Source organism: Salvia splendens, unplaced genomic scaffold, assembly GCF_004379255.2.
Source record: "Salvia splendens isolate huo1 unplaced genomic scaffold, SspV2 ctg1120, whole genome shotgun sequence".
NCBI lineage: Eukaryota > Viridiplantae > Streptophyta > Magnoliopsida > Lamiales > Lamiaceae > Salvia > Salvia splendens.
Window position 1 is genome coordinate 92,087 of NW_024598668.1, and position 27,630 is coordinate 119,716.

The following is a 27,630-nucleotide window of genomic DNA, read 5'->3' on the forward strand; positions in this document are numbered from 1 at the left end:
CTTAGCTCAGCTGGTAGAACAGCATGGCTGTCGATTCCCACAGGCGGCGAATTTTCTATTCTTTTTCCGTTCATTTTGATTTCCACTGTTTGTCATTCCACTGTTTGTCACAATCACAGTGTTGCTTCACACTTTCCATTTCCATTTCCATGGCGTTCAATCCAATAGGCTTTCCTCCGGCGATACGGTATTCATTAGTTATTTTAATTATCAATTTTTCCGGAATTTTGTTTGGCATTGGATCGATTGAATCGGTGTCCGTTCTGATTTGGGGAAAAGGTGGTGATTCATTACTATGGAAGATTGGCGGCGAAGCCAGCATGGTGATTTGATGAAAATGGAGATCCCTTCCTTTTCAATTTGTTCTTGCTTCTGGAATGGTTAGTAGTATTTCATATACTGTTGTCGAGATATTCGAATTTTGTTTTAGGATTAAATTAGAAGATGATGCAAACCCCCAACTTGAATGAGAGAAGGAATACGTATGATTTACTGCAATTGCAAATAGTTTCAGTATCCTATTTGAGATGATTGATGGTGTAATTTCATACTCCTGTATTGCGAAATAAGAGGATGGCTTTTGCCTCTGAAACCTCTCTGTCATGATTAAACCATCACATTGAAAGAACATTGTATTTATGGGAAAATTTGTGAGTTGAAGATACATTAGTTACTTTTCTACTCAACTTACGTGTGATTGTGTGAAGCATTCACAGATCTTTCACTTTGACCATCTCAACTTATGTTGGTCATATCTGGTATTGAATCAGCTGTGAGATCAATGAAAGTAGGTGGCATTCGTCGCGTCATTTTCCCTCCATCACCACGTCTCAATAACCCATCCCACCTAGATGTAAGTCATCTCTTTGATCAGTTTGTATTCATATGTTCGTTGTGGTATCTGAAGCTCATCTTTTCTAGTCGAGGAGCTAATAATTCTCATCAAATTAGGTTCAATTAGAAAACATGGATGAGTGAAACGTAATGAAGGAATTGTTTAAGTACAAATGTAATCTACTTCTTTGAAGAAGAACATGGTTGTATTTGCTCGTACGAATTAGTATTTGATTCTTGCTCTGCAGTTTTTGATAGACAGATTATTCACTACTATATTCAATCCAACTCGCTTATCGAATGATGAAGGCCCGAACTTGGTGACACTCAATATTTGATATCGAGCTGGTCAGTGTGAAGCATCATTCGACCACCCTCATCTCCGCAGTATACAGGAATTCTGGATGTTGTTTTCTTCTACGTGATGACTTTCTGAGTTCGCATATTAACAGAAGACACGAAAATTGTACTCCCTCCGTCACAAGATAAGCGACTCACATTTCTTTTTGGGACGTTCCAAGATAAGTGAGCCATTTCCTTTTTTGGCATTCTCTCTCTTACTTTTTCTCTACTTTATTAACTCTCTTACTTTATTCACTTTCCACTTTACTAACAAAACCCCATCTTCTTAAATCTCGTGCCGAAAAGTTTTAGCTCACTTATCTTGGGACGGAGGGAGTATAGTTTTTTTGCAGGATCGTCAAATGGTCAGTGGATTCTCAGACAGCTACTCCTGATAGTACTTTTTCAGGAGCAGTCTGCTAGAGTGAATATGTGGTTTAATCTGATTTGTATTGTCTGATGCTACTATACATAAAATGTACCGAGTATTTATCTAGTTAAATTTGCAACAGACGTAGAACTAAGGTGTTGTGTGCCTGATAATTGACTAGGTAACTTAGGTGTTGAGCTTTCAACGTCGGAAAGGTAGAACTACATGACTTGCTGGTGAAGATGAGGATACTGATGTTTGAACTAACATGCATGATATCACCATCAATGGAGTGAGTCTCTAACACTTTATTACCTTATATAGAATTAAATGATTTCTACAATTTGATATCAAGAAAATAATTTCTCTCTTTTTGAAGCATAGCCGGGAGAAGAACGAAGTTTCCTTTCTTCTCCGTAACTCTACTCTCCATATATAGAAGAAAACAAGGGTGCAACGGAGCTCCACTGCTGATTGTGTTCAGAAATGGGGCAGAACAACCGTGCGACACTGATCTACGCGATGGTGGCTCGTGGAACGCCGCCAGTAGTACTGGCGGAGTACACTGCGTTCAGTGGGAACTTCAACTCCATTGCCTACCAGTGCCTCCAAAAGCTTCCTTCATCCAACAACAAGTTCACATACAACTGCGATAATCACACCTTCAATTACCTCATTCACAATGGCTTTAGTAAGTCCCTCTTTTTACCATATGAAATGATTGTGATCTTTTGCTTAAATTTATCTTTCTAGATCAGCAGAATTCCGGAAATATTGGGAACCAAACCGAACCGGTCATATTTAGGTTAAAATGGTTTGGTTGTTCTATAGGAAAATCCGACCGAAGTAAAAGAATACGCGCCTCTGTCTCCATCTATCAAAGTGAATTACTTGGAGTTACTGATTTATCATAATGTGGCAACTTTCGGTGCAGTATATTGTGTGGTTGCAGAAGAAACGGCAGGTAGACAGATCCCTATGGCTTTTCTAGAGCATATCAAGGATGATTTTTCGAAAAAATATGGTAGTGAGGGAGCTGCAGCAGTTCCTCCAAATAGCCTTGATAAAGAATATGGGTATATAAAAATTAGTCCTAGACATTCGTTGCATGTGAGAATTATTTTTCTGCTAAATATGAAAAACTAAAACCCAGAAATGGTTATATGCAGACGAAAGTTGAAGGAACATATGCAATACTGCATTGAGCACCCTGAGGAAATAAGCAACCTAGCTAAGGTTAAGGCTCAGGTGTCTGAAGTGAAAGGTGTTATGCGAGAAAACATAGAGAAGGTATGATCCTCCTCCTCTTGTTTATTCTGTATTAATCGAACTTGGCTCAATTAACTCTACAGACATGAACCTCGAATAGATTGAATCTTCAATGTTGAATGATACATTAATGTTAAAGGATTGGCAGTTTGCTCCATATCTTGCATATGAGTTTGCTCCATATCTTGCATATGAGTTTGCTCATCTATTTTGTGTAGGTTCTTGATCGTGGAGAAAAGATAGAACTATTGGTGGAAAAGACTGAGATAATGCATCAGCAGGTCTGGCCGTGACTCAATGTTCTACACGTGTGTGTGTGTGTCGACATGTTTTGATGCTAACCGATCTGAAAAAATCATCTGTCTCAACAGGCCAAGGATTTCAATTCTGCAGGAACAAGATTACACAGGAGAATGTGGCTACAGAAGTCGAAGATGAAGCTTGTTGTTTTAGCTATTGTGATCGCATTGATCCTCATCATCGTGTTCTCTGTCTGTGAGGGGTTCGACTGTGGAGATTGAAACATCGTTCCGTGGAAATGGTAAAATGCGCGTGTTTTAAGTTAGCAGGTGATATTTACGCTTTTCTTTGATGAAACTAGGACAAAGCCAACAATAATGCACTATGTCCATGAGACTTGAGTTTTGAACATTAAGCTATTTTGAGTTGGAATAATATTGAGCTTCATGAGTGAGCTTCTCATGAGTGGCTACGTGGACATTTTTTAAATAAATCCAAACTATTCAAATCATTAGTTTTATGCCTTAATAATAATCTTTTGTTATGGTTTAAGAATTGAAAAATAATACTCCGTATTATTCATATTAAATTCATTGTGTTACTAAAATACTAAATTTTCTCGTTGCAAAAAAATATTATAGGACATTATTTTAAACTTTTTTATATATTTTGTTTTTTTATGGTGGTCTTTTTTTGTAGGGGTATTTTTTTTCTTTTTTTCTTTTTTATTTGAATGGATTTTAAAGTTTCAAGTCGTTGGAATTATTTGACGTAGCCCTGAATCGAAAATCACGGATACACTATTGGTTAGACTTAGACAAACTCTACGATCCATTTGTGAATTGTAATGATTTACTTAACTCCAAGATTGAAATAGTAACTTTGACATGATTAGGAATGGTCTAGCCTTGCAGGTGCATTTTTTGTTGTCTCTTCTCTCCGCTTATTGTGCTTTTTGTCTGTGCTGTTGTTTGTGGGGCGCTTTTAGTTATGGATTCTTTTTTAGTTTTTCAGTAGTTTGAATGGGTGTGTTGGTTTTTTTGCCGTTGACGTGTTTTGTTGGTAGTCTATCGAGTGACTTTGACTGTTGTTGTTTGACACTTTTTTTTTTATTTAGGAGTTTTATATTCTGGGCTTGCTTGCTCGCCGTTTTTGACTTGAGCCTTTTTGATATATCATAAAAAGCAATGGTCGATTGCTTAGGTGAAAACTAGTGAATATAACTCAGAACCATCAATTTGCAACTTTACAACAAAAAAATGTTGAATTAGTTATGCTTTCATGAATAAGCAGCTCCGGTTCGAAGAGAGATGGATCTGCACGGTCAGACAAAGAAAGTGATAGTTCCAATTTAAAACCACATTTGACTATTCCAGTTTTGGTTCAAAATTGCTAATTTTGATCTATTTTTACATATTTTTCAACTACATTTTCCGATTTTAGGCCAAATAGAAATTCTTTCCTTTTGCTTATTTTCTAAAAATAAAACTTTCCATTTTTGGAAATGGACCCAGAATCCAATAACACTAATTCCATAACTTTTTCTCTTCATCCATTTTCTTCGTTTCCTCTCTCTTATTACTTTTCTAAATTTTTTATTAAAACTCGTGTTGTTTTCAAAGTATCTATTTTTAGGAAATGGAGGGAGTATAAAATTATCAAATCAGAATTACGTTTTAAATTATTCCTAGAAAAATTTGTATATTATTCAAATTTTCTCTCAGAAATAGTCATTGCAATATGCAACCTCATCAGTCTCGTTTATTGTTGTGCTGAAATAAGCAGATTCGCACAATGCTACATAAACATTGGTTTCAAATTTAATCAGTGAAAATTAAGTTTAGAAATTGTTATTGGGCTTTATACATCTAGCCAATATCTCTTTAACATTTCGCACATACTATACTTTCAATACATTAAGAAAATATCTATCTATCTATCTATATATGTCGGCCTAGTGAGACCTTCTAGAAGGGCCAAATTTGTGCAGGTGACTTTGATCGAATTATATTTATTGACGTCTTTTGGTTTACGATCTTGACTGAGCGACATGATGGTTGTAACTTGTAACTCACTTAGCCGAGTGAGACTCTCAGGACATCCTGCCATCTTCAGACTCGCCCAAGTATAGTTGGTTTTAAATAACTTGATTACGAATACCTACCTAGTCGGTCGAATCATCTCTCATTCATGCATTCTTTGGTCCAATTTATTCCATTTTCCATTCTCAATATTTAACCCATTTTACCGACAAAAGTCAGCAAATTTGTCAAAACTATCAATTAATTATGAGTTGATTTTTTTATCTACCTAAGACTCGTAAACCAAGCTAAATCTAACACTTAAAACATGTTAAATTATGAGTTGATTTTTTTTATCTAGGAGACACCAAACAAGTAGGAGTTCAAGTCCTTTAATACATAGATTTAATCAGACATTGTCATTTGTCATCACCAACCCCGTCGGCATCTTGCAAGAAACTTGCTAGTAACGTCTGCGACCAATGAATATACAAACAAATCGAAATAATTTCACGGAAAAATTCTACACATTGATCTCAATCAAATTATATACATTAAAGAAAGTGCTTGTACACATATGTCACAAATATATTAATATGCTATGCTCTCCCCCAGAACCTACGTGCATGTTTTTCAATGTCGCAATCTCAAATAATTTTAGCAAGAAAGAAATAAAAATAATAATTAAGGCAAATATCAACATCAACATACCTAATATTGTCTAACCAAAACAGTAATTTCACTGTGGCACCACTATTATTTGGTCAATAGAAGAGTACAACCATATAGCATCCACTTAAAGTTAGCAGCCCATATAGATAAACTTCATTAATTAAATTAGTCATGTTTCATAATCAAGTTTGGTTTCTTTATCTAGATTATCTCTCATCAAGTTTATTCAAAACTTTGGCGTTGCTTCAATCCACGTTTCACACTTGTGTTTTCTTGCTTTTAACAATCCACTAGAGAAATTTTACCTTAGTTATACAACGATGGGAAGTTTTAGTCAAATTTGAAAAGGAAAGGTGGTTCAAAAAATAATTCATGTTTTGTACCTAAGTTAAAATCAATTACTCCATTTCGTTTAGACACTATCCAATGCTTCCAAAACCTTCAATTAATCAATTTTAAATTTCGATATCAACATTGGAAAAATCGTGCATCTCCAAGTTGGTACACAAAAATTTAAAATGGGTGAATTTACTAAAATAGGTTAGAATATTATCGAAATATTTTGAAGATTTGGTATAATTTGCAATAAGATCCAAAGATTGGGATTTGTATAGCTGTTATATCAAGTAATTATCTCGATTAATTGGTATTTTACATGTTCATGTTTTTTTTTCTGGAAAATTGTAATTACATATTGCTAGCTAATGTTTACACCTTTCATTGATACATCAATTTACTATTTATATGTAGTAGTAGATCTTTTGAATAGAAATTAGCCGGCACAACTTCTAGAGCAAAACTTTCATTGATGTGCACTACAACAAATATTACGGCTAAGGACGCAAAATTAGGGATACAATTGTTTGCGTTGGAAATTTTTTAAAAATATCCCAAATTTACCTATCACTTTTTTTGGGTGGAAGTTGTGATGTTAATTGTTGTTGCAGGAGAAAATTTTTTTGGTGATGATGTTTCAATTATCATTTCTACTAAAATCGTGTAATTCATGCAAACAAAAACTCTATAGGTCAGTAGGGGATGGAGAGTATTTTAGACCCAATTCTAGTTATTAGGGACGCTTTTTTAAAAATGGTCCCAAAATTAATCTATAGATGCTTTTAAAAAGCGTCCCAAAAAAATTCACCGACACTTCCATTTTGCGTCCTTATTTTTGTTTGGCACACCACCGGTAAGGACATTTTTTAAAGCGTCGGTGATTTATTTAGCAAAAAATATTAGTGTCTCTAATTGACTTAAAAAGCGTCCTGGTTGGTAATTTTTGTTGTAGTGGTGGCAGTAAATTCGTATACGCAATTGAGACCGCAATCTGTTGGAAAGTTTTAAAAAATAAAAACAATTTATGATGCAAAAGAAAATGTCCTTAAATTAAGAATAAATTAATTTAATCTTTTTATTTTTTTAGGAAGTTTCCATTTGCGTCCTCTAATTTTAGTTGTGACACAAACAATAAGAACGCTTTTTGAGACGTTGGTGGTATATTTAGAAACACAAATTAACCTCCTTAATTGTATTAAAAATATTTTTAATTAATAGTTTTTTTTGTTGTAGTGGTACAATTAATTAATTAGATTCATACATAATAATGTCATTACATTAATAAGTACGTTGAAAGTAGGCATAACATAACATCACCAAACAAAGCAAGATGCTAGAAAAAGGTAAAGGTAATTGCATTGATTTTGTTTTCCTTAAATTTGGAACCGTTTAACAAATGTTTACAATTACAAATTATCCATTGAAACTCGATCTTTTATCTTTTCTCCATGAATATAAAAGAATCCAAATTGTTGTAAAAAGGATATAGGAGAAAAAAGGGTTTAAAAAAAAGGTAATGAATAAATAATTTATGAATATAAAATAATACTAAATGTTAACCCAACCTGGATTTAGTGTCTACCATAATGGTGAATGGTCGGTTTCGTTTTTCTGAGAAGCTAGTGATATGCTGCCATCACAATTGAATATATTATCAATAGTAGTACAAGAAAAAGGTGGGCCAACTATTCTTTATATATATAGAATTCTGTAGCATAAAACTGCAGGCGTTGGCATTAATTTAATAATAATGTTTATTGATTATTTATAGTAGTAGGTAAAGCATTCACGTGAAGGAAGATAGAAATGACAAACCATTGGAAAATAAAATCGATATTTCGCACTTAATTAAACCGTAGTCTCATTTAAACACCAATTAAAGATTAAATATATCATATATTTAAAATAAAGTTGATGAAACATCAATGAGTTTTCCTCTAGTTACTTTCAAATGTGCGTAGCGGGGCTTTATAGTGGACAACCGTAACTCTAGCTACGTTCACGAAACCAATTAAATTTTATGGTAATGTATATTAATATGTCTCCTCCCTTCGTCATTAAAAGTCTCATGACAGCAAGAAATTTTAAGAAATATTAAGAAAAATTTATGGAAAAAAGTTAGTGGAAAAGAAGTCTCATTTCTATATATTAGTTTTAAATAAAATATGAGTGGAATGCGTTAGTTGGAAGGTGGGACCCCATTACTATTTATGGTAAAAGTGAACCGGGACTCCTATTTGTGAACAGACTAAAATGGAAAAATGAGACTCCTAGCAGAGAAGTGGTTGAACTCATAGATAAGATATTACATGGTGTACGATTAGTTTTCACATATAAATGTAAAGAAGAGAATAAAAATAATCAATAAATGTATAAGATGGAAAATAAAATAAGAAAAAAGAAATTAGCAATATATACTATACGTCGAGAATGTCCAAGGAAGATAACTATACAATATCAACTCTATTAATGGTGAAAACAAAAGAACAATAATGATGTTAACTTGAAATCAGAGAAAACATGGGCCACAAATGACTCGATCACCGTACGCAGAGCATCCACAGTGGTGCGGATGTCCCGACAGACATCCCGCGGACATCCCAAAAACACCTCTGCCACGTCATAAGGACTTCCCACTGTACAGTGGCGGACATCCCCAAAGACATCCTGACGGACTTCCCACAATAATAAAAATTCACAAATTCACCAAATTAAATATTTTACGGAATTAAACAATTTACGGAATTAAAATTTCGCCACAATTAGTGAATAAAAATTTCATTAAATAAAAAAAAGGTACATTAAATTTCACGTGCTGCCTCCCGCACACGTGCATGAATTCGCTTCATTATGTCATCGTACCCCCCACCACTACCACCCGCACCGCTACCGCCCGCACCAAAGCCACGACCACTACCACTACCAATACCAGCCATTCTGGATATATAAAAGAAACGTAGAAAGAGATACTCGTTAATACAAGTGGTGCGAATGAAATGAAGTTCAACGAGCCGTATTTATAGAATTTTTGAAAAAAATATAAAATAATCGGGACGTCCGCGCGGACGTCCGTGGGGTCAACGCAACGGCGGACGTCCCGGGAACGCCGCGTAACTTCGGTGTCCGCAGCGGACGTCCGTATCCGCATCACCGCTGCGCAATGGCGGACGTTCCGCGCGGAACTCCGGCATGCCGGCCGGACGTCCGCCGGGACCGGCGCCATTGTGGATGCTCTAAGATGGGCCTGCATCTGCAACGTGGCACATATCCACCGTGTCAGTTACTACTATTTAATGGATCGTTCTGTATACTGCAAAATTCAATGCAGATATCAAACTTTTGTCGCTCTATACCTTCAATTTTAAATTAATGGCGGTTGAAGCAACGCATCCCAATTTGTTTCCTTCGCAATTTGTTCAACACAGGTAACCTCCTCCTCCTCCTCTTCTTCTTTGTTGAATATTTTCTAATAGACTATAGCTGTGTTTTTGCAGAGAGAGTTTTATGAATCCTCCTCACGAAGGCCACAAGTTTCAGGCGATTCCATTTCCGGTAAATCAGCAGTTTGTTTCCGAATCTAAAACTTCGATTAATAGCCTCACCCCCAATATTCCGGCTACCAGAAAGCGATCTAGAGATGAATTCTACACTTGTCAATTATTCGGTGAAAACATCTTGCCTCAATTCCAGCCGCAGATCGACTCCTTAATTCATCAACATGTGAGTATCCCAATCACAATTCTACAATTCTACTCCCTCCGTCCACGATTTAAAGACCCCTTTTGTCATTTTAATTTGTCTACGATTTATACAACCATTTACTTTATTCCACTTTTAGTATGCGGATCTCACATGCAATCAACCTTTTACACTCACGATCTAATATAAAACTAATATTTTAAATGAGTCTCACGTTCCACTCACTTTATTCTTTTACTTTTGTTCACAAAGTCAACCATATGGTGGACGGAGGGAGTATTAATTTTAAAAAAAATTAAGTTGTAATTGAGTTGATCCTGATTTTTCGCAGACGATGAAAATCCGATGGGAATTGAAGCAGCAGGCGAAGATGGCAGCGACGAGGATGGGAGAATCGATGGCGAAGACGCTGCGAGAGAAAGACGACCAGATCGAGAAAATGGAGAGATTGAATTTGATGCTTGAGGAAAAGGCGAAAGGCCTCTACCTTGAGAACCAGTTGTGGCAGGAGACGGCACGGGCCAACGAGGCGGCGGCGAATTCCCTCCTGCACGCGCTAGCTCAATTTAGAGGTGCAGCAGCGGCGGTGGAGGAGGATGTGGAGTCGTGCGGCAGCTGCTGCGATGAGACTGAGAGGAGGATGTGCCGGATTTGCGGGGAGAGGCAGTGCTGCGTGGTAGTGCTGCCGTGCCGCCACCTCTGCCTCTGCAGCGGTTGCGGAAGCGGGCTCCACCACGGCTGCCCCGTTTGTAATGCTAGCATGACCGCCACGCTGCACATAAACATATCCTGAAATTAATCATCAGACCAACACACGCGCACACGTTTAAAGGAAAAACGATAGATTTAGATTAAGCGATATGTATTGCATTTTTTTTGTTGATTTTCTTTTGGTGGTGTTTACATCAAATTCAATATTCAATTGTTAATACACAAGATTTTCTATCTTTTCTCTAGCTAACTGAATCAATATACATTAAGGGACAATCATATGTAGCAAAATTAAGTTATGGGACAATGTGTATAGTTCTCTAGAATGATCTTCATGAAGTTGTTTTCTAAACGAATATTACTTGATTCAATTTCACAAACACCTAGTTACTTTTGGTTTGGCACTGCATACACGCAAAATCACTAAAATTTTGGGATAGATAGACTATATGCATGTTTTGGTTACATAATTGTGTCATGTATACACCTAGTTTATATAATAAAATTATTATTTTGCATTTTTAGGATACATATATGCGAGGAGGATGAGGCATTTACTTCCCAACTTTGCCGGCAATTAAATTGTACCTTGTTGAAATTCATGCCCTTCTACCCTCTTTAAAGGGGCATTTAGCCCACACTTTAATTTTTGCAAGAATCAATATACTGCAAATTATTGGAGATATATATGACTATGATAAATACCAAATCACTCCTAAACCTTAAACGCCGAACAACATCATTATATGATAACCTGAAGTTCATTATAATTAACTAATAACAAACTTATAATGAACTTCAGATTTCTAAACTATACATGATGATGTCATTGTTTCTAAATCTCAAAATTCCCTATAATGAACTACAAATAAAGTTGTAATGAACTTTGCGTTATTATGTAATGATGTGTTTGGCGTTTAGTATTTTAAACTAGTTAGGTATATAATACAACCATATATATATATATATATATATATATATATATATATATATATATATATATATATATTATTGGCTTCAAACCATTTATTTTCATGATTATTAAGCCATTTATATTGGCAATCTAATTTTCAGTCACTCAGCACTATTTTAATTAATTACAACACTCCTGATTAATTTTTTTCATTTCATTGATTTTTATTACTACTATTCAATTTTATATATTTATTTTAATTATGATATTCATAAAGAAGTTGTCTTAGGACTAGAAAATTATTGGAAAAGTAAATTAATTTAATTTAACCAATAGTAAGTTTGATTAAATAATGGATAAAAGATACTATATATTTAACAAGGGATGTATTAATATGACAACACTCTTTATTGTAACACCATACCACCAATTTAGACCGTTAGATCTGAAGATCGTGTGATTCTCAAGCTGTCACGTGGCATCCTATTTTAATTAAACTGGAAGATAAAAAAACGCTGAAGGGCAAAATCGGTATTCTCTATTTTCAGTTGTTATCAGATTGCAGTATTACTCTATGAATATTGCAGTGTTACGTGCCTGCATAATTCGTAATAGTTTTTTACCTTACCAGATTACAGTGTTACTCTATGAATATTGCAGTATTGCTAAGTAGTATTCGCAGTTTACCTATTACCTAAATTTGTTTAGGTTTCAAATTAGGTAATTGACCAAATTACCCCTAGACAACAATATCCCCTACATTATCCAGTAATCCGGACTCTATTTCAATAAATTGATCTCAAGCGTCCATATACCAGATCTGACGGATCAAATTAGTGATAGGGTGTCACTCTAACTATGCTGGCATCCTAATGCTCCCCTATTTAAAAATGAATTCATTATTTGAATGATTGTCAGATTACTTCTAAATTCTTGACCCTCCCATGAATTTTGGCGTGACTAGTGAAATTATAATCGTAATATTTATGTGCAATAAAATGGTCGCTCTTATTGAGGTCTACTTCAAGCAAAAAGATGTGATCAACACATTATCTTAGTTTGACAAATTAAGGTGGTAAAAGCAAAGCAAAGATTTTTCAAGAAGTGGCAACAATTTGAGTGGACAACATGTGCCATAATCGAAATCCACATCAATTTGATAGTGATTCATGTCGGAAATTTAGTTGATGGGTCATCATATATATGCAGCTGGAATCAAGACAAGATTTGCCGGTGGGAAAAATTTAATTAATTTTCATATCTTCATTTTCTTGAATTCTCTCACATTATTAATATTTAAAATGTCTTGGGTTTGTATGTTTGCACCTCCCCACTAGTAAAATAGTAACGGCAAGGAAAATGGCAAAAAAAATCGCCTTCTTTCTTTAATTTCCTCCAACTTTCCATCTAAAAACTAAGGTGGTATTTTATTTAAATAAATTTCCAATAAATGTATAATACTAGTAATTATTAAAGACAGTGAAAGGACATGAAATGTTGTTTATTGAGAAGTGGACTCGTGGTCGTGGAGTCTAGTTCCCAAAAACTAGAATCATCATCTATTTAACCCTTTTCCCCATTCAACACAACAATCATAAAATGATATACATGTATGTTTAATCCTCATAATTAATTAGGCTTTTCGATGTGTGACTCACGACCCAACACATAACTAAACTAGTGTTATTTCCGTCCCTAATCATTTGGCACCATTTGACTCGGCATGAGTTTTAAGAAATAAATAAAAAATGAGTTGAAAAAGTTAGTGACACGTGAATCCTACTTTTATATCCTATTAGTTTTATAGTAATAAAATGTGAGTGAGAATGGGAGAGTGGAATGTGAGGTCCACTAATAAAAATGCTAAAAGTGAAAGGTGACAAATTTATAGGGTCGGACGAAAAAAAATAGGTGACAAATTTTCAGGGACGGATGGAGTATTATTTTGAGTAATACGAAGACAAAATAATCTAAAATGCATACAGTGTTTGTGAATATTAATAGGGATAAATTTGATAATCTGATAGTATTAATTTTACATAGAATTAAATATGAAATAAAATACTTATTTAAAAATAAAAGTAGAGGCACCCTCCGCCTCTGGTTCCTGAGTTGTCACGTTATTGAAAGGAAATCTGTTAAATTCTAATGATGTTTTATTCTAAAAATAATTAAAATAAAATTTTGACAATGAATGAGTAATTATGTTTTTAAACTGATATTTATTATATTTTAAAATTTAATACTTACAACTCTTATGTAAATATCTCATCTCTATCACAACCTTCATGTATCACATCACGACTGTTACTCCTACTAAAGCCATTCTCGTTTGTTAAATCCAGTAGTCATGATTCTAATGAATACGTAAGAATCCATTTATGATTGCAGTGATGAACCAAAATGTAGAAATCATGGAATAAAATATATCCGGTCAATGGATTTCGACCAAATAATAAATGTGACTAGACATCAAATTTTATGAAATTAAATAATATAGCGCCAATCTACATTTTACGTAGATAAATGTAGTATATTCACTTTCTCAAATCCGATTTCCGGTGAGTGAGAAATAGTGGATTAAAGTTGAGCATAATTAGCTTTTAACTAAAGCTTGGAGTTTGAACTTAGGGAATAATTAAATAGTGTTAATTATCCCACATAGGAGAAGTTACACATCTTTTAATGTGCTTAAATTAAGTGACTTTATGTTAATAATTATAGTGGACCAGGATGGGTGAAAGAGCCCACACGCGGGCGCCGCTGCCGCCCGCCCGAGCCCGTGCTCGCGGGCCTCGGACTTGGACTTGGACTTGGATCTTGGCAATTGGTCTTTGGGTGGTCTTTGGACTCGGGTCTGGACCCGTAGTAATTTTTTTAGACCACCGCTGAGTCAGCAATCCAAGTGGCTTGACACATCGTCAAGCGTGACACAGTCAAAGCCTACACGGCTGCCACGTGAGAAATCCACACGCGAAAGGCACACTCTTGCCACAAGCTTGTAACCGCCGACGATTACGAATGAGCCTTCATGGCTTGGTTGACCCTGCATGGTGGCTTGGCCTATAAATAGACTAGCCATTCCACTGCATTTCACACACTGAATATCACAAGCATACTTTCTCTCTGCATAGTCTTTTAGAAGCTTTGCCCTCTTCCTCTTCCAGTTCGCCGGAGCTCGTTCCAACTGCGGTGTTGCAACGAACGAGACGTAGCCGTTTTATCTTTGGGGACGACGCGCCAAAACCGAGAACACTACCTGGGCGCATCTCGTCTTGCAGAAAGAGGCCTTCCTCGACTCGGCTAAGTTCATCTTTACAGTTTCGAATTTCTTATTGTAATTTTTCGTTTCTGTTTTTCTTTTCTTCGATCTTCTCTCGGGTTGTATTACGTCCGGTTAGTGTTTTTATAGCTATATCTCCAACACAAACAACTTACTCTAAAATAGCTACTAAATAATTTCTAAAATGAATATGGGTTTATATTGGTTGATGCAAGTTAACATCAGCGTGTCCACAGTGGGGGAGCCGCGACCCGCGGCTCGGTGCGCGGACCCCACTGTAGAGAGCCACGTTTTGCGGATGAGGGCCGAGAGCCACGAGAGAGCCGCGGCCGCGGCCCTCCACTGCAGCGAGCCACGAAACGCGGCTGGGCTGAGGGAATTTTTTTTTTAATTTCGATTTTTTTTTTAAATATGCACTTCCATTTTCATTTTTTCCACTTCATTTTACACTTTCAATCCCTAATTAACATCCTACAAAAAATGCAAGGTGGAGATGGTGATTCCCCGGGGTACGGAGACTCAGGATACGGCAACTTCCCCAATCAGATGTGGAGTCCGCAATCTCCCCAATACCGGGTCCAATCATCCCAGCAGAGGAACATGGTTCGCCAACAATCGGGGTTCGGTGACTACCGGCCGAATATGGACGCGATCAACAACCCGTCTCAGCACTTCCAATCCTCCCAATTCCAATACTCCCAGTCTCCTCTGTCTGAATCTGATAGATTTACATGGGAACAGTTGATGTGTACACCGGAGACCCCGACGAAGACGGGCGAAGCTAGCGGCAGTGGGGGCGGTGGCGGCGGGCGAGAAGGTGGTGAAGAAGATGTGCCGGATTCCGATGACGCCACCGAGTAGGAGGCGGTGGCGTTTTTTTATCTTTTGATGTTGTGTTTTTTAAAAATTTTCGTTGTACAATTTTCCTCTATCTATAGTACGACGAAAATTTGTCTTTAATTCGTAACTTTATTAAATTATGTTTATTTTCCAAATTATTAGTCTAATAAAATTTAATATAGTTAAATTAAAAAATATCATTAAAAAAAACAAACAAATTAATTTTTTTTTTGGAGAGGGCCACATTTCGTGGCCCTTGTTGTTATTGTTAATTTTGTTCATTTACCATTGTGGAGGGCCACAAGAGAGCCACAAATGGCGGCCTTCAAAGGCCACCATTGTGGACAATCTCATGTGGCGTGGCCGTGGAAGATGGAAGAAATGTTGGAGAAAATAAGGATGTTAGGTAGTAGTACTAATGAGCCCACAAAAACGTGTGACTAATTGTTATTTCTGGATACTATTACAATTCCGTGTGAGCTTCGTCTTTGTTTTAATATCTTCAATTTTATGTTTATTTGCCAAAAATAAATGTCCATTGCTCCTTGTACGTCACATAAGTCAACATACCGATATCATAATATTGTGGTCGTCACATCGCATACAAAGGCTCTGCATAGCATGATAAGTGCATGCCATAACTATAATACAGAAATAGCTTATCATGCCATCACTAATACATAAATAAGCTGAATTTCTTTTTTCACCCGTTTCATCGAAATAGTCAATATCTATTTATGGTATGAAGGGAATAATAAAAATAATATTATTAAATGATAGTATTGGAATTTTCTCCGGATTTCCATTCAAATATTAGTCCATATTTATTTACATTTCCTATAATATTGTTTTGCATATTTTGAATAATTTTCTTCGAAATGGACTGCTTTGTCTCAATAACTTTTGCCCATAACGTAAACTTAATCCAATAAAGAAGGTTAAATAAAGGCCCAGCAAAAAGCCCATATTATAAAACCTCCATTTTATTCTCATTGTAGCCCAACTCTCTCACACACACACACACATACACACACTTACTTCATCCATAGCACAAAACCCATAATTAGCTAAATAGCGGCGGATGTAGAATTTTATTACTGGGAGTAGGGATGTCAATCGAGCCAGCTCACCGGGTTTCGGGCCAACTCTATTTGGGTTGTGGGTCAATCGAGTGCGGGCTAATCGGGTTGTGATTTTTCCGGGTTATAAAAGTTCAACCCTCACCTTAAAAGCTCGGGTTTCGGGCTAGCCCATCGGATTAATCGGGTTGCTACCGATAAAATTAACATGCGATCAATCCAATAAATAATGGTGAAAATTAGTTATATTTATAAAATGTAAAATATTTAATTATGATAAATTTGAGATATATGCTTAAACTCAAACATAAATATGATCAAATACTAGTATTTGAGATTTATGCAAAATAAAACATAAACATCAAGAAATTTTAAAGCATGTTTAGAAATTTAAATATATTTTTAGTGAATTTGAAGTTTCTAATTCATTTATCTATTATTATATTAATAAAAACTTAATATATAATTTATATATTTAATATATAAAATGGAAAGTTATTTTTTCAGTAATCTATATTATAAAATAATCAATGAAGTGTCGAATTAGAGTCAAACAAATAGAACAATAGAAATTTTATTGGGTTTCCGGGCCAGTCCATCGGGTTTTCGGGTCTGGCCGAGGGTTAATCGGGTGCGGGCTAATCGGGCTGTAATTTTATCGGGCTGAAAATTTTCAGCCCTAACCCTATAAATTTGACGGGCTATTCGGGCCAGCCCACGGATTGCGGGCTAAATTGACATCCTTAACTGAGAGTTCCAAATTATTGTTAGTTAATCTGCATACATGGCAATTTTCGGAAGAACACCTGGCTCTATAGGGTCATCTCTATGGTTCACAAAATTGTTGCACACGTATCCAAACCAAATATATAGTACTCCATATCTCAATGTAGCGAACGTGATGAATGATACAAATATTCTACTATGTTGTCGTTTGGAATTAGAATGTTATAGGAGTATTCATTAGTTATATACAGTCATAAATAATATACGCCCCATTGAATATATAGACATATAGTTAATCTGATGTATGTATTTGAAGATGATTGAGTCTTGATTAATTGGTTATGTGATGCATTGCAACTCAATTATACTATACCATTGTCAACTTATCATGATATCTACTCACTGCTCTATGTACCTTAATTATCACTAATCTCTTTATAATTAAACATAGTTTACTTTCTATAAAATTAAAATAACGGGAGACCGGTTATATACCAGCTAGTTGACCACAATAAAATCAAATAAAACTATTGATTAGATATGTATTATTATTGATTCACTAGTAATAATGAATTTTCTTCGCATCCATAATAAATTTTTAAAAAAAATTCCAATATACTGAATGAGAACAGTTAACAAACGTCTTATTTCATAGTAATTTTTACAATAATCTTACATCTTGGCTGAAACTTGTACAAGCCTTGAAAATACCGAAATTTCTAACATAACAAAAATTTGAAACAAAAATAATTTCCCTCCACAAAAGGAAAGCGAGCGCGCGCGCACACACAAATAAACAAACATACACATTTTTTTCCCCCAACATATGTATGATTGATTATTCTAAGCCCATTTAGCCATAAGAGACATTCCTCCAGCGCCCAAGAGCACGGCCGCGTACGACTTGAGTTGAAGCTTGATGCTTCCCTGCAGCTTCGGCCCCATAAAATCGGAGGCTAAGAGATCGACCAATGCCATGTAGATCAAGAGTCCTGCAGAGGAGGCATTGAGCAACCCGACCGTGATCAAGGATCTAGGACTGTCCTCTTTGTACATGCTGGATAGGGCTATTCCCAGTGCGATCCCAAAAGGAGTCGTCACTGAGAAGAAGAAGGCCATCGCGGCCTTCTTCACAAAATTATACTCGGCCTGGAGAATGCAACCCCCGAGTCCCATTCCTTCGAACATTTGATGGAAGCAAAGTGCCGCGATCAGTCCTCTGATCGAGCAAGTGTTGTTCGATGCCCCCAACGATAGCCCGATTACTATCGAGTGAACAATGATGCCCAACTCCAACACCTATAAAAAGTGCTACTAATTTTTGATTAATTTGATCCATAATCACGCAATCAAAACAAAACCTACTAACCATATTCATATGTTTATGCTTACAACGTAAATTACTTACCATTGACTTAAAAAGATTACGATTGAAAAAGTAAATAAAAAGCAAAATCTAGAAAGATAGCAAAAGTAAAAGTGTTCCACGAGCTAAACTTAAGAATAATACTACTTGAAAGTCATTCCTTTTATAATCGATCGTTGCTTAAATATAAAAATAAAAATATGGGATAAGCTTTACTTTTAAACAATAATTGTACTTGTAATAGCTTCATTTGACTAAAACTTTTAATTAGCCATGCATATAAATCATTTCAGGTCAACTCTAGTTTTTGAAATAATAGAAGATTGTCGTAATACCTTATATCATTAATGACAATTAATCAACTCAAGATAACTTAAACAAAAGGTAATTAAATAATAATTTATCAAAGTTGCCAACTAATTAACTAATCACACACTAATACCACATTGATACTTAAAAAAATAGCGAACGATAGAAAATGACATGAATTTTGATATAAAAATGACAAAATAAAATAGAAATAGAAAGAAAAAGTCAAAAAATTTACTCCCTTTAGCAATACATAATATCTCTCTCTGTCTCATCCTAAGTAAGACGTTTCCTTTATGATACTTCCCAACTTAAATGAGACGTTTCCTCTTTTGACAATAATTAAGTCACTCATTTCTCTTATTTTATCCACTTATCTATCTTACTTTTTCATATCTCCTACTTTGTTCTTTCTTTCTCTTTCTTACTTTATTTTCACTTTTACTTTACTATTTAATCAACTAAATGCCTATCTAAATTCCTGTACTAAAATAGAAACGTCTCAATTAAGCTGGGACAAAGAGAACATGACTTTTAATATAAAATTAATAAAATAGAAACGTCTCAATTAATCAACTCGAGATAACTTAAACAAAAGGTAATTAAATACTCCCTCCGTCCCATTGAAGATGACCCAATTTCCTTTTTTGTTTGTCCCAACCAAGATGATACATTACCAAAAATGGAAACACTTTTATCTCTATTTTATTTCCTCTCTCTTACTTTACTCTCTCCACTTAACACACAAAATAAAATTGCATAAAATCCCGTGCCGCCCAAGGAAGGGATCATCTTCCTTGCGACAAAAGGAGTAATAATTTATCAAAGTTGCCAACTAGTTGACTAGATCCAGATCAAAGTACCAAACAATACTAATTAACTAATCACACACTAATACCACATTAATACTTAATTGACCCATGTCTGCTAAAAAAAATATTAGTGATTGATAGAAAATGACATGAATTTTGATATAAAAATGACAAAATAAAAGAGAAATAGAAAGAAAAGGTAAAAAAAAAATTAAAAATACTCCCTTTAAAAGTATATAATAATATTCCCCTCGTCCCATCTTAAGTGAGATATTTTCCTTTTGGTACGTTCCAACCAAAGTGAGACGTAACATTTCCTCTTTTGACGATAATTATCTCCCTTACTTTATTCATCTTTTCTTCACTATATTCTCGCTTTTACTTTACTATTCGATCAATAAATCGCCGCTACCTAAATTTCGGTACCAAATAAAAACGTCTCGATTAGGCCGGGACAAAGGGAGTACGACTTTTAATATAAAATTGATAAAATATTAGAAAAAAAAAACTCAGTAGTTAAGGTGCTATTTGTTAGTGAAAAATGAAATTTATCTTACTCCTATTAAAACGATAAAGATTAAAGATTAATTTTGATGAATGACAAAAATAAAATTATACTATTTTATAGATGGAGGTATAATAATTAACCAATTTAATCAAATTTCACACTCACCATAGCAATAACTCGGTAACGCAGAAGCTGCGATCCCTCCGCCACCATCTTCCCGTGGCTGTGGCTGTGGCCGTGGCCGTGGCCGTGGACAAGACCTCCGCCTCCCTCCTCCACCGCCGCAGCGCCGCCCTCCGGCTGCACGACGCCGCCCTTATGCTTCTTGGAGTAAAAACTAGTGGCCATGGAATCAATCATGAGCGTGACGATGGCGGAGAGCATCGCGACGAATCCGGTGAACGGAAACTTGTGCCACGGGTTCTCCTTGAGGCAATCCGACGAGAGCATGTCGAAGGAGTCCGGCAGCACGTGCATGAACCCCGTGGCGAGGATGATCCCGGCCGCGAACGCCTTCACGATCACGAAGAGGCTCCGCTCGGGGCTCAGCGCCGGCACCGACCGCGTGATGAGCGGTAGGCACACGCCGATCATGCTCGTCACCAGGATCGACACGATCGCGATGATTTTGAGGGGGAGCGCCTTCTTCTTGTCGGTGCAGCCGTCGGCGGCCGCGTCGCCGCCGCAGTCCGCCACCACGGACTCGGCCGGGGAGGGGAGGGTTGCGAGAATTAGGAGGGAAATGGTGAATGGAATTAGAATGAATTTGGAGCTCATTTTTGTTATTTTTGGAAGAATTAATTCAAGTTTTTTGCATGGGAAAATTAAAGGGCGGGGTTTTATAGAAAGGGGAGTGGATGTGAGTGAGGTCATTTTGTATTTATTTATGATTGTGGAATTTGATTGAAGGATAATAATAATAGGAAGTGGTACGGTATCGAGATGGCATGAAATGGGTTTGGATTAAAGAATTTTAAGTGATATTAAAATGGAATTGGGGTTATTTGGATTTTGGCATGCGGTGGGCGTGGGGCCACCGCGTGGAGATCGGATTACGTGGCAGTATTTTATGAGTGTACGTGGCCGTACCAATATGCACCATCGCCTCTTCTCCATATACTCCCTCCCAATTCCATCCCAATTCAAGAGTTCTGTTTTGCCATTCTCATTTAGAATTTATCATATTTAGACATAAAATCTAATCTCATTCTTGATGAAATTCACACTCAAATGCCCATAATTTCATAAAAATAAAATAAAACAAAATCTTAAACATACAAAAAGTAAAAAATGTCTCACTTTCTACTACCTCACTTCATTTATTACACACTCCAACCACCACTGGGGTTGGATCCCCTGCTGTGGAGGAATCACAGCAGGGAGATGCTGCCCCTCACATTCCAATTTTTTATATTAATTTTTTTTTAATATTATATTTTTATTAATAAAAAATTGATATGTGAGTGGCAGCATCTCCCTGCTGTGATTCCTCCACAGCAGGGGATCCAACCCCACTTCAATTATTACACACTCCAACAATTTCTTAAAATTCATGCCCTAACTAAATTGCACTCTTAAACTGGGACGGGGGGAGTAAAAAATACTCTCTTCATTCATGAATAGGAGTCTCATTTCTTTTTCGGTGCAGGTTTTAGAAAATATTAAGAAAAGTGGATGAAAAAAAGTTAGTGGAATATATAAATAGAATGAGTTAGTAGAATGTGGGGCCTATATACTGTTCATAGTAAAAGTGAACCGGGACTCATATTCATTGACGAATCAAATAGGAAAACGAGACTCCTATTTACGGACAGAGAGAGTATAAAAAATGAGTAGAAAAAAATAGTGAAATGCGGGATCCCTTTTTTCTATTAATTTTAAAATTAAAATGTGACTGGAATGAGTTAGTCGAATATAGGATCTACCTATCATTTATATTTAAAGTGAATTGAGACTCCTAATGGTGGACAAACTAAAATAGTAAACTGAGACTCTTAATGATGAACGAAGGGAGTAGTAACAATAATAGTAAGACAAGTTAAACCTTTTTTAGGTTTGACCATAGGTGTATCGAACCCACTTTTAGCGGAATCCGTCTAATCCTATTTGACCGGATTTGCGGATTAAGGTCGAAAGTCTTCCAGCGGGTGGCAGGGTTTGAATCCGTGACCTCGAGTTAAACCTTTTTTGACGGTATTTTTTTTTATCAAATTTCGGTGCCAGTATATATGTATGTGTTATTAAAAATAGAAGTATTTTGAATAACTTCTAATTTAAAGAAGAAGCAATGAAGTATAGAAGTAAAACAATTAGATAATAGTTCTCATAATCCCATGTTATGAAATTACATCATGAAGTGAGTTGGGCCTGCCTCTCGACTCTAATGTCGAATGACTAGACTCGGGAGTAAGCAAGTGTGCACATATGAGAATTAATGCAAGGCTCGGTCCAGACACAACGCTCCTTAAATCCACTGGATCACTGGGTCCAGGAACTCAAGAGAACTACAGTGTTTTTGTCGTTGGACACACTCGACTCCCCTTCAAAAATAAATCCCTCAACCCGATTACTATGAATTAGTATAGGGAAGTGGGGTCGATCCCACAAGGATGGATTCGCAGGGTAGTGCTAAGAGACTATGGAAACAAACGGCTGCTGCCACGCAAAGGGGTTGAGATTTTAACTACCACTAGATCTAGGCTAGAAATGTAAACGCTAGACCTAGGACACAGAAAACTTACTGGAATCAGACATCAAATCCGAAAGACACAAACACTTCCTTGACTGAGTAAATAACTAACTGATTGAGACTAGGCAGAAAGAATAAAACAGCGGGGAACATTATTCCAAATATAGCAAGTACGGTAAAAAGCTGCAGATAACAGATCAGCTCCAGCTAGCTTCGCATGCAAAGTTCCTAACAAATTCAGAAACGCAAATGCAGAAAACAGAGCATACTTCCAGATTCGAACAGAATATAGAAATTTGGATGCCGGAAACTTGCTACGAATCGGAAATAAACCAGATCTACGTAAACTAGGCGGAATGAAATGAAAACACGTAAGCTAGGCATGAAATTTAAACACTCCTGCTCAGAATCACGTCGGACGCTTAATCCATTCCGGATCCAAGCAATCCAAACTCAACAATCAACCAAATCAACTCCATAACTCCGATTCTAACAGATCTGCTCCGATCACCGCCAAATTCAATTAATCAAGAACAATCTGCAAACAAATCACAAAGTCCAGCAAAACCCAACCTCCGATTCATCCAAAAACAGAACCATTCTTCAGATCCAAACGAAAAATATCAGCAAATAATCAGAAACCAACTGCAAAAAAAAATAAACAACTCCGACAATCCAACTCGAAATCAAGCGCACTCAGCCAGCAAACCAGAAATGAACACAATAGACATAAGCGAAAGTAAAATCTGGAATAAAACAGGAAATATTGGTTAACAAAAGAAAACCGAGCTTCGAACAGCGAAGCTCGGCGGAATCAGTGTAAATAGCAACGGAAATGTAAATTGTTTCTTCGCCCTTGAACTAGGACGGTGTTACAACCCTCGAACCACTCTCGGAAAGCTAAAACGTGAACCCCAGCCAAGTGCCAACTGGAATCTCTCGCGAATTTGGAGTCAAGTGTGTGGTAAGGTGAATCGAGCAAGGGGCTGTTAGTGAGGCCTCCACCGAGAAGGTCTCTCCAGCCTGCATGCTTCTCCCTTTTATAGATGCGGACGTAGCCTTCTAGAGTTTTCGTAGAAATCCCTATTCTACCCTTCAACTCCGAGGCTTCCTCCGTCTAGCAATTTTCTTCCAATTGTTCACCCTTTCGCCAGTTTCCTAGGACCATGCAAGCGTCCTCTTCTTTTCCTGGATCTGGCAAAAAACTTCACATACCTGACTTAATTCAATGCGTTAGACCCAGTAATTTCATGAAATGAACCCCTAGACCGATGCATGAAATTAGCCTTATCACATCAATATATAAATTCAATTAAGTAGAAGCATGGTAAAATTAACCACTAAGGCACTAACTATTCTATCAATTCACTAAATATGAAACTAAAATAACAGACTCTAAAATTATGAAAAATATGTCACAAGTTATGTACCATGCATAAGTGTGTAAATGATTTTTGTTAATGATGATTGTTGATGCCATCAATGCTATAGAAATAGTTCCGGTAATTATTCCAATAATACTCTGGAATTAAGAACTTTTAAGCCAATTTGATCATGTATTTTATGAGCTAATGTTGTTGGCGGTTTTTATTCCAATTTTTTTTACTTTGTAAGGTTGACCTTTTCTAAGTCCTTTTGTTACTATAAAAACTATATTTGAATCATGACTAAACAATTAATTGATGGTATGATTATAAGCAAAACCATACTAAAAATAATGCAATATTCAATTAAATTAAATCTAATCCCTTGAAACATTTAAAATCCATACATATATAGTACTCCTACGCCTTAACTAAAAAAATGAAAAATAGCAAAAATATCTTAAAACGTCACACAATTAAATGTATACTCCCAGTTGTACGATATATATTGAGCTCCACTGAGTACTTATAGTTGTAGATCAATTTAAAATAATCAAAGAGACAATTTCCTGCTTTAATAATACCTTCTGATTCCTTTCTATATCCGTGCAACTAGCGACAACTGAAAAATATAAAATAAGAAATCCTAATATTCGTGAAGCAATGAATTAAAAAAACTTAGTCAAATGCCAATATTATGCTCTTGGATGGTAATACATTAGTATCCAAACCAGTAGGTATGTTAAATGTCGACATTATTGCAGAATGTCAACTTAATTTGACTTTTCACTCTTCATGGTGGTTCATTTTTTTTCCTTCTTAATAGATTAAATACCAATAATTAATACTCAAAAAATAATGGTTTGGTAAAACTTAAATTTGTAATAGTTGTAAGATGATAATTAAATAGAAATCGAGTCTACGTTAAATGAACTTATATTAAAAAGAAAAATTAATAGCGAAAGTTACATGGTGAACTAAAAAAAATGGATTTTCCAAATAAAATTAAAAATTTAAAAAATTTTAACGGTAATATTACCGTTTGAAACAGTAATTTTTTTTATTCTATAAATACTCCTATCTCTTTCATTACAAACACACTATCTCTCATCTTTTAATTATTTTATGAATTATTAGTATTAATTTAATATTTCAATGAAATATTAATTGAATTTGTTGGAAATAAAAATAAAAAATGAAATTGAATGAATAGTTAAGGGATAAGATGGTTAAGAGATAGATGGATGCATGTATTGTCTCTTAGTTAAGAGACGAGGTAAAAAATACAGTGGGACCCATAAATAGTGAATGGATGAGACGGTATTGAGACAGAGAGGATGATGACCTTATCTATTTATAAAGTTGAAATACTCCAGTGTGTGTAATTAAATGTGAATAAATAACTACTGGTATTTAAGAAAGAACCGACTACAGTTATGTATATCTACATATGATTTTATATTTTTATCTATATACTCAGCCTTGACTTTACTAAATATTTCAAATTAATTTGGAAACATTCAATCTATAAGAAAATACAAAAAAAAAGGAAACGGCAGTATTCATGTTGTCGGAACTTGAAAAAATAAGAATTTTCAATTTGACTTCTGGCACTGCCAAGGGCTAATATTCTAATTTATGTTAAATTGTCCACGTAGATGTCAAACTTTTTTACTTGGCCCCGGACTATAGATTTTCCTGAGCTTCTCTTAATACTCCCTCCGTCCTGGACTACTCGCACATTTCCTTTTCGACACGGAGATTAAGGAATGAGTGTATAGCAAAGTCAACAATTGCGGCTGTAGGTGATAATTTTTACTAAAAATGGAAAGAGTGCAAATAACTTGGGACGCCCAGAAAGGAAATAAGTGCAAGTAGTCCGGGACGGAGGGAGTACTATTTTCTGCAATAATTATTTAACCCTTCGAAAATATCTATTCAATTTGTGTGTATGGGCGTGAGGGAGAGAGAAGAGAGGGAATGAATTCTATTTTATCAATTTTGGGTAAGTAAAATAATGAACATAATTTCTGTAAAGATAATTATTCATAAGCAATGGCGGAACTACACCAGTGACACAAGGTGCTTAAGCTCCTATTGAATTTATTTTTATTAATGTTTTTTCTTGTAAAGTTTTTAAATTTATCCAAATTGTATACTACCTTCGTCCCCAAAGATTATGAACAATGGGTTCGACACGAGTTTAGAGTGAACTACAAAACAAGTACCCATAAAATAGGGTTTGCACATTTTTAGTACCCAATATTTATAAAATAATATTTTCTGTTAAAAAGTTTTATAAATCCCAAATTCAGTCCCGATTTTTACTATTCTATTCTTTAGCCCTTGAGAGGTATGTTTGTCCATTTAGTTTGATTAAAGGAATAAACTTGTGAATTTTGAATGTGTTTTTTTATGTACTTCTTTTGTTATTTCCTAAGGACCAAAATTCTTTGTGGTATTATTAAATTTTTGTATATTATCTCAAAACAAATTATTTAAATCTTTGTAGTGTTATCAAAAAATAAATTATTTAAATATTTGTAGTATTATTTAAATTATTGCATTACAATTGGAAAATTAACATGCATTTATAGTACTATTTAGAAAATATTGAATGGTTATTTTTAAGCATACATTTTTAATGCTTGATTGCAACAATAATTTATAATTTACTAGATACCGATGTTTCTATGTGAATCAAGTTGTAATTTATTTTGACTAATATTGAATTGAATTGTAGTTTATTTTATTTAAATAATTTATTTAAATTATTGTTGCAGTCAAGAATTAAACAATAAATGATTCCTTTAAAAAGCCATTCAATATTTTTTAAATAATACTACAAATACATATTAATTTCTCCATTGTAATGCAATAATTTAAATAATACTACAAAGATTTAAATAATTCATTTTTAGATAACACTACAAAGATTTATATAATTTATTTTGAGATAATATACAAAGATTTAATAATACCACAAAGATATTGGTCCTTAAAAAATACAAAATAAGTACATAAATATTCAAAAATCACAAGTTTGGTCCTCAAATCAAACTAAATGGACAAATATACCCCTCAAGGGCTAAGGTATAATAGTAAAATCAGGACTGAATTTGGGATTTATGAAACCTTTTGACTGAATATGTGATTTTTTAAATGTTGGGTACTAAAAGTGTGCAAACCCTATTTTCTGGGTACAAGTTTTGTATTTCACTCTAATAAATAAGGGGGAAAATAAAAT

At 35.2% G+C, this 27,630-nt stretch overlaps 3 protein-coding genes across 10 annotated transcripts; 2 read left to right on the forward strand and 1 right to left on the reverse strand.

Moving 5' to 3' along the window:
• LOC121788699 (vesicle-associated membrane protein 721-like) lies at positions 1 to 3,566 on the forward strand. 8 transcript variants are annotated; one of them, XM_042187320.1, is made up of 10 exons: positions 1 to 187; positions 280 to 380; positions 717 to 853; positions 1,083 to 1,541; positions 1,728 to 1,838; positions 1,926 to 2,237; positions 2,481 to 2,622; positions 2,716 to 2,836; positions 3,034 to 3,096; positions 3,187 to 3,566. In XM_042187320.1, the coding sequence occupies exons 6-10, from the start codon at positions 2,033 to 2,035 to the stop codon at positions 3,334 to 3,336; spliced, it is 681 nt and encodes a 226-aa protein (XP_042043254.1). In that variant the 5' UTR covers positions 1 to 187; positions 280 to 380; positions 717 to 853; positions 1,083 to 1,541; positions 1,728 to 1,838; positions 1,926 to 2,032; the 3' UTR covers positions 3,337 to 3,566. The 8 variants fall into 8 exon arrangements, with proteins under 8 accessions (XP_042043254.1, XP_042043252.1, XP_042043253.1 ...); XM_042187318.1 differs by having other exon boundaries at positions 2 to 187; positions 1,083 to 1,654; positions 1,931 to 2,237; XM_042187319.1 differs by having other exon boundaries at positions 2 to 187; positions 1,931 to 2,237.
• A 5,801-nt stretch (positions 3,567 to 9,367) lies between these two features.
• On the forward strand, positions 9,368 to 10,730 carry LOC121788689 (E3 ubiquitin-protein ligase BOI-like). The gene is made up of 3 exons (XM_042187305.1): positions 9,368 to 9,509; positions 9,579 to 9,804; positions 10,115 to 10,730. Exons 1-3 carry the CDS (start codon positions 9,454 to 9,456, stop codon positions 10,574 to 10,576), a joined length of 744 nt encoding a protein of 247 aa, XP_042043239.1. The 5' UTR covers positions 9,368 to 9,453; the 3' UTR covers positions 10,577 to 10,730.
• A 7,241-nt stretch (positions 10,731 to 17,971) lies between these two features.
• Positions 17,972 to 21,122, reverse strand: LOC121788694 (probable zinc transporter 10). Its single transcript, XM_042187308.1, has 2 exons — positions 20,496 to 21,122; positions 17,972 to 18,634 (listed from the first exon to the last, which is right to left on the reverse strand). Exons 1-2 carry the CDS (start codon positions 21,105 to 21,107, stop codon positions 18,179 to 18,181), a joined length of 1,068 nt encoding a protein of 355 aa, XP_042043242.1. The 5' UTR covers positions 21,108 to 21,122; the 3' UTR covers positions 17,972 to 18,178.
• Between the last annotated feature and the right edge of the window lie 6,508 nt (positions 21,123 to 27,630).